Source organism: Peromyscus eremicus, chromosome 5 (genome assembly GCF_949786415.1).
Source record: "Peromyscus eremicus chromosome 5, PerEre_H2_v1, whole genome shotgun sequence".
NCBI classification, from domain to species: Eukaryota; Metazoa; Chordata; class Mammalia; order Rodentia; family Cricetidae; genus Peromyscus; species Peromyscus eremicus.
In genome coordinates this window covers 32,178,247-32,192,586 of record NC_081420.1, presented here as the reverse complement: position 1 = coordinate 32,192,586, position 14,340 = coordinate 32,178,247, and the positions used below count along the sequence as shown (strand labels likewise).

At 46.5% G+C, this 14,340-nt stretch overlaps 1 protein-coding gene across 1 annotated transcript; it reads left to right on the top strand.

Annotated features, from left to right (window-relative positions):
• Nucleotides 1–791: 791 nt before the first annotated feature.
• Nucleotides 792–13,696, top strand: Irf4 (interferon regulatory factor 4). The gene is made up of 8 exons (XM_059262334.1): nucleotides 792–1,007; nucleotides 1,965–2,151; nucleotides 2,999–3,087; nucleotides 3,744–3,888; nucleotides 5,401–5,508; nucleotides 7,674–8,027; nucleotides 11,499–11,611; nucleotides 13,431–13,696. Exons 1-8 carry the CDS (start codon nucleotides 792–794, stop codon nucleotides 13,569–13,571), a joined length of 1,353 nt encoding a protein of 450 aa, XP_059118317.1. The 3' UTR covers nucleotides 13,572–13,696.
• Nucleotides 13,697–14,340: the final 644 nt, after the last annotated feature.

Here is a 14,340-nt window from a genome sequence, read left to right as displayed (position 1 = left end):
GCTAGGAGCTCCAAAGTCGGGGCGCTGAGCCCCTTCCCCCAAGCCCTCCTTCGCTTCCCGCGCAGGGGAGCTGGTGTTGCTGTCCGCAGCACCCAGTATTTCTAGCCACGTCTTCATCCCCGCCCGGGGTCGCGCTGACCCTCTGCAGACTGGAATCTCCCGCTTCTTGAGCCCCATACCCAGACTTCCACTTGTTGCTTCCAGGACCCATTTAATTGTCTCTGGCTGGGTAGGTAGGCCTGGCGTTATCCCGGGGACAGCGTGAGGATGTCCGAGAAAAAAGCCGAAGGAGAGGAGAACTCGGTGCTCCACACCTACAAGGCATGGGCACAGGACCTGGACAAGGGCTAGTCCACGTGCCAGGTCCTTTGCGCCCGGGGCCGCCAGGGCAGCCTGAACCCAGGAAAAGGCGAGATTAGAAACAGAGTGTGGTAAAAGTGGGGTGAAAGCAGCGTGGAGCGGGCAGAGAGGGGTGAGTAAGCAAACGGGACGCCCAGGATGGCACAAGACTTGAAGTGTGTCTAGGAGCTTGCGATAGATGGGGTGAGAGGACCGACCTTGAGGATGGTGCGTGCCAGGGATGCTTCCCACACCTTCGCCAAAGTACCTTCTCTTGGGGGACCCTGGCGACATTGGCACTGCACGCGAGCACTTCGCAGCCTCAGGGACTCCGGGGCCTCGTGGTCACTGCAAGAGTTTGGGACAGGGCGCCCCGAGAGCGATGTGACGGTGGCTGCAGGGAAGTTTTTCTCCCCGCAGCGCGCGAGCGCGGGAGGAGGTTGGCACGCGGCATGAACTTGGAGGCGGGCAGCCGGGGAGCGGAGTTCGGCATGAGCGCGGTGAGCTGCGGCAACGGGAAACTCCGCCAGTGGCTGATCGACCAGATCGACAGCGGCAAGTACCCCGGGCTGGTGTGGGAGAACGAGGAGAAGAGCGTCTTCCGCATCCCGTGGAAGCACGCGGGCAAGCAGGACTACAACCGCGAGGAGGACGCCGCCCTCTTCAAGGTTACCAGCACTGAGGATCCCAGGGCGGGGGAGAGCGGGGAGAGGGGGAGAGGCGAGTCAGGCCGCTCTGGACTCACTGTGCCTCCAGAGCAAGGGACCGGGAGGTCGGGTGGGCCCCGGGAGGCAGAGGCCAGACGGTCAAGCATCGGGTCCTGCTTGACAGAAGCCGAGGGAGAAGGGAAAAGAAGCTGCAAGCTCTCCGGGGATCACACAAACGGAAAATCGGGTCCCTACACTAAGTTTGTGTGGAGGAAAGTACTTCCAGCTCCAGGAGCATCCCTGGGGCGCAGCGGTGCCCTGAGGCTAGGGTCCTGTAGCACAGCCCATTAGGCTGTTTCCTGCCACTACCACCACAGACTACTAACTAGGACCACTCTCCGCTTCCCACTCCCTATTTCGCTACTTTTCTGAGTTTCTCTGGCTTTTGTTTCTTTGGGCTCCTCTGCGGTCTGGTTCTAGTTCTGGAAGCTTCCATTTCTGTTTCTGTTCTTTGGGTGATTTGGTCTATTCCAAGTCTTCCTCTGGGAGCTCCCCGCCTCCACTATGTGAGTCCCTTAGGACTGATGTCCCCAGAGAGCTGGCTCACTGGACTGTGAAGCCCCCAGCCTCCACCTGCCAGCCGGGCAGGGGAAGGGGACTTCCTGCGGGAATTTGTTCAAAGTACCTCAGTGTGACTTCTTAGATGTCCTCTCTGGGGCCTGTCCCTTCCACAGCTCTGCCCCTAGTTTTGTCCACACTTGATGCAGGCACTGGATGCATATAGGTCAGACTAGGGGTCTCCCTATCTCACTGCAGGGTCCTGGGTGAGAAGTTATTTCCTTAGAGAACTCCGGTATCATCATGTTCCACATTTTGGCCAACAGCAAATCTGAGACACCAATCTTCCTTTCAGAAACACAATCTATAGACTCCTTTTGAAGACCCCGGACTTTGACCTTTCCTTCTCTTCATTTGTAGGCCTGGGCCCTGTTTAAAGGAAAGTTCCGCGAAGGGATAGACAAGCCCGATCCTCCTACTTGGAAGACAAGATTAAGATGTGCCCTGAACAAGAGCAATGACTTCGAGGAGCTGGTAGAGAGGAGCCAGCTGGATATCTCCGACCCTTACAAGGTGTACAGGATTGTTCCAGAAGGAGCCAAAAAAGGTAGGGGATTTCCCCAACGTAGGTCATAGGATAGAGGCAGTGGGACACTCACGGAGCCTTAATTCCTACTCAGGGTCACTTTCTACTTCTGTTTTGTAGACTGCTACCTCCTGCCCCATGGCCACTCCCAGCAGCCTCTTTGCCCATGCTCTCTGGGTTATAAGTGAAAACCTTGTGGTACTAATGTAGGGTTACTTCTTTAAAGACTTTAAAGCCCGTGGGCACGTGGCTATGCACATGCAGGCGTTAGGTATTTCCAGTTACTCCATTCAATTAGGATGTGGACCAAAATTCCAAACAAAAGCTGCAAGATCCGTTAAAGTTTTACTTACCTAATATCCTTTAATAATTAAGCAATTTTTAGAGGGGAAAGCACACCGCACACCCCATAAATATTCACATTTATTGTAATAAAAATGCCAGCGTTTCTTTCTATGGCCTGGTAGGGTACTTATGAAAATTTAGATATTCACTTCCCTCTTTCAAAGATTCCGACTGATGTGTCTAGATGAGAGCCCAGGGATAGGCATTTGTTCCAATCATGCAGGGTGCCTCAACTAGGCACCAGCTCACTGCCTGAAACCACTAGGTGGATCACAGAGTCCTGTGTGGTATTGCTTTCTCTGGCTGTCACACACAAGTCTGAGCTTGTTTAGTTAGTTTAACAGCAGAGACAAGTAACTGCCAGAGGGAATTGCTTGAAAAAACAAAAACAAAAACACCTGATTGGTTAACATGGCTATGCATTCTAAGAATAAAGTGCTCAGGTATTTTTCTAAGATTTCCTATTCAGTTAAGCCAGTTCCTTCTTTTAGTTCTATTTCTTCTTCTTCTTCCCCAAACACAGGAGCAAAGCAGATCACTTTGGAAGACACACAGATGGCCATGGGCCACCCCTACCCCATGACAGCTCCTTATGGCTCACTGCCAGCTCAGGTATGTGGGGGACTGTTGAGCTTGTGGAAGGTGAGGCTGAGCCTTTTGGTTGGCTCCACAGAGAGGGGAAAACACAAACGAAAATAGCAGGACTTACCATTTGCTATGGCTACTACAGATGCTAACAAAGCCCTGGTCATAGGAGGATGTTTCGGTTTCAAAGTGGTGTCACTCTCCCTGGTGGTTAAGTTGGGGAGTCTGATGTGTCCCACCTATGGAGATGTGCTCTTCTACTGATGGTCACATCTTCTGGGAATGAGACCTTTTGTGGGAGTCAAGGATTTTGGAAGTAGTACTTTTATCATGTGAAACCACAGGGCAGCTGACTTCTCTAAGCTTCCCCGATGTGAATTACAGTACTGTTTTATTCACTTTGGTGGCTTAAAAAGGGCAGACTTTGCTGCAGCATTTTTGATGCCAGGCTCAGCCATATGATGAAACTTCACAAAAATCACAGATTTACACAATGTCCTCATTGTGCTTTCAGACTCTGTATGGCTGTTTTCTACCTAGTGTGGTAGACAGTTCATGCCACTTTTTGGACAAAATGACTTGGCTGATGGCCAAAAAAGGGGTTCCCTGAGGAGTTGGGGTGGTGAGAAAGTACCCCAACACCCACTGATGTTTTCCTCTTAGCAATGCCTGTGCTCTGTCAGCAGGTTCATAACTACATGATGCCACCTCATGACAGAAGCTGGAGGGATTATGCCCCTGATCAGTCACATCCAGAAATCCCATATCAGTGTCCTGTGACGTTTGGCCCCCGCAGCCACCACTGGCAAGGCCCATCTTGTGAAAATGGTAAGGAATGTGTCCAGGAAGGAGACAGAAGAACAACCTGGGTTCAGGGTGTGGGCGACCCTGGGTGATCCTCCCGGGCAGCACCACAGGGCTTTCCCCTGCTACAGAGATGCCAGAGAGACATCCCATGAAGTTGGGGTGGGGAGGGATCTTGCCTTATCCTGTAAGATGCTGAAGTGCTCAGAGCCATGATAGGTATCACTCTGTGTGGGAACTTAATTAAAAGACCCCAGAAATCATTCAAGCAACAGAAAAAGTCCCAATTTTTAATAAATAGAGAAAAGCATGGGTATCTACTAGTGTCCAATGTCGATGGATGTGAATTATAAAACTTGTCTATTTTTTTTGTCTCAATTATTTGGTTAACACATTTTCACTCTCCATAACACTCTGCTTTTTTTGTCGTGTTAGGACAGAGAGATAGATTTTGTCAGTTCTCCTTCTGAATTGTCCCTTACTACTTACTGATGGAGAGCTGTATCTTCAGGAGATCATTGTTAGTTCATGTCCCTTGAGCAGTGATGAGTCATTTGTAACTGTTCTTGGTACAAAGGGAGGGCCAGAGCAAAAGTAATTCACAAAACTTCTCTACAAAGGGGTGTCAGCCTCCAGAACACCCACAGGGTCGCCCAGACGTTAGATGAGCTCACACAGAAGAAATACCAACTAACTGGACACAGAAACTTTCACAAACCATGTTCAGCGAAGCTTTCATTTTTTGGTATTTATTTAGGCGAGTGCACTGAGCTATGTCTTGCACCCTTTTTTACTGTGTATTTTAAAGGAGAGTCTTGCTGAATTACCCAGGCTAGATTGCTGTTTGATCCTCTTGCCTTGAACTCCTGAGTAGCTGGGATTATAGGTCTGTGCCACCAGGCAGGGCATAAAACAAGCTTCTAGGGGGTCCAAGTTCATTATTTAAACAGAAGTCTTGACACGGGTCACCACATGTGTAGTCCTTTTATATTATCCTGGAAATAATTTCCTTGTCACCATTTCACCGCCCTCCAGCCCCTGCATTCCACCCATGCTTAGACAATGGGTTTAATGTGATGTAACTTCTCTGATGCCAGGGAACATGGTTCAATTTTCCCCAAAGCTTACAAATGGCAAGCAGAATAAATGAGGGTCAAATAATTTATTAATTTTTTTTTTAACCAGCCTTATATAAATCTGAATTCTGGTCCTGCTGGAAACTTGCTGTGTGAGCTGGTACAAATACCCCCCACCCCCACCCCGGGCTCCAGTCTCCCTGTTGAGAAGTTATGGAGAAAGCTCCATGTTTTCATCCACAGCTGGGCTGTGACACCTTCTTTCATCACCCTGCATTTTCCCCACTGAACTCGGACTTTGGCCTCAGCCTCATAGTCACACACTCTGTTGGTAGTGGACGTTTAGTGCCCATCAAGCTTGTGTTAGAAGGTGACAGGGCATGGCTCCTTCCAACTTAAGAGCCCCCCTGAACTTGGACTCTCTGCTTAGATGTCATCTGATCTTTATTTGCAAACGCAGGTTGCCAGGTGACAGGAACCTTTTATGCTTGTGCCCCACCTGAGTCCCAGGCTCCTGGAATCCCCATAGAGCCAAGCATAAGGTCTGCTGAAGCCTTGGCGCTCTCAGGTGAGTGTAGTGCTTCCTTTAAGGCTCGGAGGGAGGTGGCATCTCTCCTCTGGGTAGGTTGGGTGAGGATTTAGACTCTTACCTTACAGGCTCTGGGGTCTGGAGTAGGCATGGCCCAGGCTCCACAAATATCACAGCAAATAAAGAATACTATTAGAAATCTCTGCAGGAGTACCTGCTAGCCAAACACTATTTGGAACAAGTCATTAACCTCTACATCATTACCTGCTCAGCTTTCTAGGAATGTGTAGTCAGGCTCCTCCTCCAGCCAACATACTTCACAGTACAGAGAGACTTCATAGGCACAAGGGCTTTTCATTACCAAATGCAGTTTGTCCTTTCAGAGTTAGCCACAAAGAGGTGGTCCTGAACTGCTTCCAGGGACACTGGTTCTGGACCCTGGTCTCTCAGAAGTTCTTATGCCCCCAAAGGAACATGTTGCTCTGTCTCCCTTGCAACTTCAATAGAATTTTTGAGCATGCATGGATTTGGTCTGATTTTAAAGTTCTGTTACTAATTAAGACTGCACTTAGAGATGCTGACCTGTTTTAAGGAAGCTCCAACATACTTGAAATATGCATCCTATGTTTATTTAGTCTTTAGATGATTTTTTTGATGCTTTCAAATGGGAATGAATATTAAAAATGGCTTGCACATCAGAATTCTCACCATGCCTATGGCCGCCTTTAAAGTCTGTGATTGAAAACATCAACTACATTTTGACAGTTTTAGACACTTCCCTTGTTTACTGGGGAAGAAGAAGTCTGGTCACCTAGTTCCTTCCAAATCTGATGCTCCGGGAGACATTGTGAGCCACTTAAGGGCAGAAGAGGGACACTTCTGAGCATCAGGGCTTGTCACTGATTCTAGAAAGCTCAAGACCTTCTTCTGGAACATCTAAGACTTGTATGGGTGCCCCAAGAGTAGGAAATCCATAGCTATTTATATCTCAGCAATCTTGTGATTCTGGTGACATTAAATGAAATGAAACCTGCCTTACCAGTCACCTCAGATGGCCAACGCCCCCTCTCTTTGAGTGCGTTGCCTGACTTGCTGTTTATAGAGGCAGCAATGGAAGACACCATGCTGTGGGCTGTCTCGGAACCTACCATTGAAGAATACAAGGGTTTTGTGGGTTTCTTTTTCTGGTTTGCATAATTAATTATCAACCCGGAGTGCACTTTTCAGAAAGCTATTCTTTCCAGGCATTGTTTGGGTTCCAACCACCACCACCACGGGCATCGTCTCTGCCTGGGGAGCCCTTTGCACACCCAGCTTGCCCTTTAAGCCAGTGGGTGGTGTTTTCAAATGGTTTCTGAAATCAATAAAATCATCTGTCAATAAATTCCTGTCTTAAAGCTATAGAAAATAGAGTTGTTGGGTTCGTTTCAAAGTTGAACACAAAGTTTAGAGGGGTTTCAGGAGGTTTAACATTGACTATTGGCTCTTAGAGCATTTTCTCATCAGCTCCTTCCCTGCCCCAAGAACATTGACTTAAAATAAGAAAATAAAAGTATCAGTTTTCATAGGCCAGAGATTTTTATTTCAGTGTTTACCTCCAACATATCTATGTGGGGTTTTTTGTTTTTGTTTTTGTTTTGTTTTTACTTAAACAACATCACGGTGACACTTTAGGGAAGTTCCAAATGTTGACACATTTGCTTTTCTTCTGAGATGTCTCTGTAGTTTTTACTAGTAGAAATTAATCTTAGAGTTGAACTGCAAAATTAAAATTGATTTGGCTGAAAGATGAATTCCCATTCAGTGGTGTTACTTCATATTTTAGACAAAATGCCATCACTACTAACATCATCATCCCAAAACACCTTCATAACAGAGGTGCTGTCTAGTAAAATTGGGCTGAAAATCCAAGCAATACACCCCTCCCCAAGATGAGTAAATGGCCACATCAACATTTGAAAATGGCCATGTTAGAAAAATAAGTGTTTTTCCAGTCTAAAAATCTGCAGAGGACAAAGGCAGCTAACATCTCCCAGACTTCCTTGATCCTAGGACCTCCTACTTGTTGGTGGAGCATCTTGACACTCTAGTAGTCCACCTGCTGTACTTCATATCAGTGTAGTAGTCACTGAGTCTTTGGGCCTCTGAGCATTGTGGTATCTGTCCCAGGTCCATCAGCACTGATTCCAGAGTTCTGTTCACAGACTGCCGGCTGCATATCTGCCTGTATTACCGGGACATCCTAGTGAAGGAATTGACCACGTCCAGCCCCGAAGGCTGCCGGATCTCCCACGGACATACCTATGATGTCAGCAACCTGGACCAGGTCCTGTTCCCCTACCCGGAGGACAGTGGGCAGAGGAAGAACATTGAAAAGTTGTTGAGCCACCTGGAGAGGGGACTGGTCCTCTGGATGGCCCCAGATGGGCTCTATGCCAAAAGACTCTGCCAGAGCAGGATCTACTGGGATGGGCCCCTGGCCCTGTGCAGTGACCGGCCCAACAAACTGGAAAGAGACCAGACTTGCAAGCTCTTTGACACACAGCAGTTCCTATCAGGTAATACACCTCACAATCTGTTAGAATGGAGGTGGCAATGGGTGCAGGACAGGAAGGTCCCAAATTGTAGGGTCTGTCTACCCCAGGCAGGGGTCTTTTTCCTGAGGTCAGTGAGCTCACCAACAAATATGGTTTCTGCCTGGTTCGAATCTTACCTTTGTCTGTTGCACGCTCCCCTTATTAGCAAAGGGCCAGGAAGAGGTCCATATGAGCTGGCCAGGATAGACTATGCTGCAGGTTGATATCTTAAGTTATCATTATTATTATTATTATTATTATTATTATTATTACTATTATTAGTCTTTTTTGAGGCAGGATCTCTATATCTCAGGTTGGCCTAGAACTGGTGATACTTTGGGATTATATGTGTGCACCATCACACCTGGCTAATAAATTAAAATGTGGGTTTTCAGCAGCACGTGCCTCTCTCCCCCAGCAAGGTTCCACTGTACTGGCTCTACGCTCTCAGCAAATTTATCTGCTGACACTACATCTTATTGGGGGTTCCTAGAAAAATTGAGAAGGTTAGAAGCACATTGTTAACATTCTTGGTTATGAGATGTGTCACCCTTATAAAAGTACCACACTGCAGGTGGGACCAAGGCTGAGAGTGTAAGGAACAGCTTTAGCAAGCGGGAAATGCTGAGAAAGCTTGGTGTTATCTCTGGCATATGAAAGCTTCTAGTCATGTTTTCCAGGACCTATACTTATTATCACTTGAATTTTGATTTTGGTAAGTTAGCCCCGGGCTGGCTTACATGAAGCCATTAGCTTCCCTGCATGTCTAGCAGAGGATGTCTTTGGGGGAGTAGGCTACTCTGCTGGCTGCTGTCCATCTCCCCATCGTATCCTGAGCTTGCTTTCTTCTTGATGCCCTTTCCAAACAGCCCACACCTTGGCTTTTTCTGTGCTTTCCATTTCTTGAACCTGAACTTGTTTTGCTCCTCTCATCCATGCACATCATGGTGGTTTAGAATGTATGTGCACTGTGTTATGGCTACATTGCACTAATTAGCATGTGTATCACCTTGCATGCCCGTTTCTTTTTATTTTGGTAAGAACACTACTTGAAATATACTCTCAGCTATTTTCAAGTACATAGTCCATTATTACAGTCATGAAGATATACCATTGTTGAGCTTGTGCTCAGCAAACTCCTCTTGTCTTAGTGAGAGTTTATATTCTTTAACCCACAGCTTCCTCGGCTCTCCCCACTTCAGGTAACCCCTTGCAGTGCTACTTTTATGAGCTCAACTGTATGAATACACATGGGTGCATCGTAGAGTATTTGTCTTTGTATGCACGCTTCATTTCACTTAGCACAATGCTCTCCATGCTCATCTGCATTGTTACAAATGGCAGGCCCTCCTTCTTTTTAAAGGTTTAGTAATCATGTGTTATTATCTGTATCACATGACAGTCTCCTTATCCATATATTCCTTGGTGGGCACATGGGATGACTCTTTATCTGAGCTGCTTTAACTAGTGCTGTTACCATATGGGAGGGCAGATGTCTTGCCGACACTGATTTACTCTGCCTTGGCTGTGTACACAGAAAGAGGCCAACTGAATCCTCAGTGTGCTTCTTCCTTCCATTCATTCACAGTGAAGACATAAAGCACCAGTGTTCTTGCTCAGCCTTTTGAGCTCCAGTGGCCAGGATTTGCTCAGTCACTCCTTCCTAATACTCCTTTATTTCCCAAAGCAAACATGCTCCTTGATAAATATCCTTTCCTAAGAAAGGTGAAGGATACATGGTGAAGACCCTTGGAGCTGGGCATGATCTAAGCCTTGGTGGGACTGTTCTACCTCCCTTGGGTTGAGTTCTAGTGTTCATAGTCCAAAGCAAAGAAAAGCAACTTCTTGGGATGGTTGTCTGCACATCTTATATTTGCCCTGGGGTTTGGAAGTCCTCATGTGTTCCCCTAGAAGGCTACCGCCAATTCTCTGCTTGACTAAGGTAACCCAGAACAATGACAATTGCCAGAGACAGGGCTGGGAAGTACACAAGTCTTGTTTTTCTTTTCCCAGTGGGGATCCAGGATGCAGGTACCATAGTAGAATGGACACCATGGGCTGGAAATTCACTTTCTAGGACTTATTGGTTATCCATAAGAAAGAGCTGGTCATCTTTGTTTCCTTCATCTGTAGTGGGACCTGTTCTTTTGACCACCCACAGCCTCCACAGTCCCTAAGCCTCACTGAGGCTCAGGGAAGCGAACATGGCAGCTGAGAGGCACAACAGCCCCTGCACCTCAGGCTTCCCACCCAGTGTCCTTGAGTTAGCAGCTGAGGTGGGCTTTCTCAGAGTTGCTACTCTGACTAGCCTGTGGTGTAGGCGTCTTCCCAGCCACAGGGCTATGTACTTTACACATTGTGACTAAACCATTTGGGTTTGATTTGAATTCTGGAAGAAGAAAGAGAAAGAAAAGCAGGAAATCGGTTCTGTGAGCTTCTAGAAGCTCTTCAGTTGCAGAGAGGAATGGAAATCTTTGATATCTACCCATTCAGGATTTGCACCCTACTAGGGACAGTCCCTATAGGCTATAGGGTTGAGCCTTCATATCAGATAAGGGCAGAGTCTTCAGGGCTGCTCTGCAAGGGCAGCTCCTTCATGTCAGTTTCATGCAGACAAGACTCTGGGAAGCCAGCGCCAGGAGGAAGAGTAAGGGTTAATGCCAATGATTGGTTGTGGCTTTCTGTTCGTTCTTTGTAGCCGTGCTGGGGATGGAACCCAGGGCCTTGCACATGGAAGGCAAGTTCTCTGTCAGTAGCGGTGCCCCCAGCCATGGGCAGGTTTCTTTTCAACAGTGTTCTTGTCTGGTTCATGTCTCTCGGGTAGGAAGAGCCTCAGCAGGCACAGCTTTGCCAGAGGGGCCTCATCAGCCCCCTACTCGCTGCATCATTCTGTCCCCAAAGTGAGATTGAAGCCTCCTCAGGTCTGTAGTTAGGAGTTTTTGACCTAGTCCCAAGTGGGACACAGCTGCCAACAGCTGGTGTGGGAGACAGATGTCCTTGGTGCCCAAACACCACGTGGCCTCCATGGTTAGGCAGTGATGTTTAAAAATAACCGCAGGCCACCAGAACACTGTGACTTTTTAAGTTGAAATGTCTCCTTTGCCTGTGCTGTTTGTTTGCCTCACCAAGACGACTTTTCTTTGTCTTTTCTGTCTTCCCTCATATCTTTCTCTGACCTTGTGCATTTCTGTGAGTCCAGGGCTGCAGAACCAAGTTCTTACACTTTGGTCATGTTCCTCAAGAATAATGAAGTAAAACGAGCGTGTGAGATCACATGTGAACGCGAACATGTGGTTTTGGTTTGGTGTCTGGGGTCTGCCCTAAGGGCTGCACTTAGGGAGACAGAGTTTGGGCTCTCCCAAAGCAGAATCACACGTGGCTCTTGTTCTCCATTCGGCCCACTTTACTAGGTGTCTGAGTAGTTTTTTTTTTTTTTTCCTTGTGGGTTCTCAGAGCTGCAAGTGTTTGCTCACCATGGGCGGCCAGCACCGAGATTCCAGGTGACTCTGTGCTTCGGCGAGGAGTTTCCAGACCCCCAGAGGCAGAGGAAGCTCATCACAGCTCATGTGAGTACCCAGTTACATCACTGCTTAGTCGCACATTGTGGAGCAGTCCCTTTTAGAGAAGTGACAAGTGAATAGTAAATGTCAGCTCACCTGGGAAAATAAATGCAGCTCTTAAAATAGCACAGGAGGAAGCAGGCCCCAGTGAGCAACACAGCACAGGGACCCACAACCTGCTTCCAGCCAAAGTTTGTTACCACTGAAGCAGCAGGGTGGATGTCTTAAACCCACAGCTGTGTGTGTCCGGTATTCTTCATCTTCCCTTTTATAGGAATTTTCAATAGTTGGGACTAAGAGCTGCGCTCTGACATCTCTGCTTTTTGTGTGCTTTTAAAATGCTGTCTACTCTCCTAAACCTTCCCTGAGGGGAAGAACTTACCCTACTGGGCAGATGCCTGTTATGTATTGTGTAGGTTCCCTCCAGATGGTTCCCAGGCCCTCTTTTTACTGTGGAACTTTGGGAAGTTATTTAATAGTTAGACAAGGGATCTTTGGAGGATACCTGGTCTTTTCAAGAGTCCAGGTAGGCCAGTCCATCCTCCACAGCTATCCCAGTTGAAGATGGATGCAACTATGGTCTGTAAATATCTTTTGCAAAGAAAAGATAACAGGTTTATTTAGATAATGTTTAGCACTCATTTAATAATTAAAAGGTAGTTCTAAATAATTAGAAAATTTTACTTTATTACATATCTAGAAAAGTATACAGTATCAAGTAAATGTGACATCCCCAAATATTCACATTATCTAAATGCAAATGAGATTTTTAGTTCTGATAGTATTTGTTGGTGAAAATTGAAGGCTGGGCATCCAGCTCAGTGGTAAGCAATTGTCTGGTACTGGTAAAGCCTTGGATTCCAGACCCATCTGGGGATGGGCGTGGGACACTGATGTTGAACATCCAGCCTCCCTTCTTGATTGCAAAACAAAATCCAAGAAGCAACAAAACTATAATCCTGGATGTGACCATTTTCTCAGTTCCATCTGGTGGTTGATACCAAATGAGATTATAAATGAGTGGATGAGTCTAGCTTTGATGAGCAGCATTTTAAAAGTTGTGAGTAAATTCTTGCATCAATCTGATTTTAAGGATTTTGGGTGCAGTGGGACTCCACAAGGAAAGTCAAGGATGGGCCTACAGGTAAAGGGCCTCAAAATGCTGCCATATGGTCCATAGATGGGCAAGATACTCGGGCGCATACTCATGGACTCTCCTGGTTTTCTTATTACAAACTTAATTCATATGGGTGCTCACAGAGAAGTCATATCAGTCATTATATATCAAATAACACAAAGTCTTAATGTATATATGATTGGTTGATACAGATCATTCAGCCTGCCTTGGTGAAGACTGGCTTTGATTTGGAATGTGATCTATGCTCATAAGCATAGTTGTGCATATTACACAGTCATCTGATCATTCAGGGTGATCCCCTCTCAAACTCATGAACCTAACTTACCCTAAGTTTTATTTAGCCTTTTAATTTGATCATTTCACCTGATAATATCCAGTCATTTAGTTAAATAAATTCCAAGAGGCAATTGGTTTGAAAATGCCACATTTAGCTCAATTATAAAACTAAGAATTCTATTCCCAGGATATTATATTCCAGGTATTGTAAGGGCAAACAAAACTGGCTTTTCAAATGGCTCTGAACATGAACATGCTTTGCTATGTTATCTTATACAGCTTGTGGTTTTGCTTAGAGTCTGAGGGTCATTTCATAATGTGTCAAATTGTATGGCGCTAAAAGATTGTTTTTTAATGTCTACTAATGTTTTAATGTCTACTAATGTCTCTTTAAAAAATGTCTAATTAAAGGTGGAACCTCTGCTAGCCAAACAACTATATTATTTTGCTCAACAAAACAGTGGACATTTCCTGAGGGGCTATGATATACCTGAACACATTAGCACTCCAGACTATCACCGATCCCTCCGTCATTCCTCCATTCAAGAGTGAGCCAGCCTTTGAGCCAGCCTGCGCAGGAAGGATGTTGTTTCATTGTAAATACTCTGACATGGCAGCTGATTGACGCCCCTTTTCTTTGGAAGAACTAAGAAGTGGGTTCACAGTTGAAGACAACAACAACAACAACAACAGGGATTTGTGAAGAAAACAGCTCTATCTGCTCAACAGAGGAGTTTGTCCCACAAGAGTGACTGTCATCCAGGTCTTGACAAGTGCTGGTATTTTGGTGACTGTGCCCTGGCTTATAACTGTGAAACTTAATCAGTGATGTGTTTACATGTACTTAAATGCTGGCTTGAGCCTGGTGTAGACTGGCTTCGGCTTGAAGACTGGAAAACTGTGTCAGTGTGAATCCCTGATGAGAGAAGGCAGACTTAAGTATTATTGGTCCATTTCTCAGGGAAGTCAAGTCTGAACTGGAGACTACTGTGCCCACCCACAGAGAAATGTGTTCCTGGATGGAGGAGCTGTAGTTCTCCTGGATCATGCCCACTGAGTGAAGGGACCTGAATCTCAGCCCCAGTCTCGGTCACAATGTCTCCAGGCCATGCAGAGTCTCTCTAAGTGGACCCTGCATCCTATGTGCTCCCTCTCTTTGGCCTTCCCTGACAGCCAGCTGGTGAACTCTGTGGTTACCTACTTGAGCCAGAAAGCATCGGGGGATACATAAGATGGGACACGTTTGTATGTCCTTCTAGCTAACAATGACTAGAAAGCATTTTTTGTGGCCTCCCCTTTCGGTTTTGCCTCTCATTCTTTA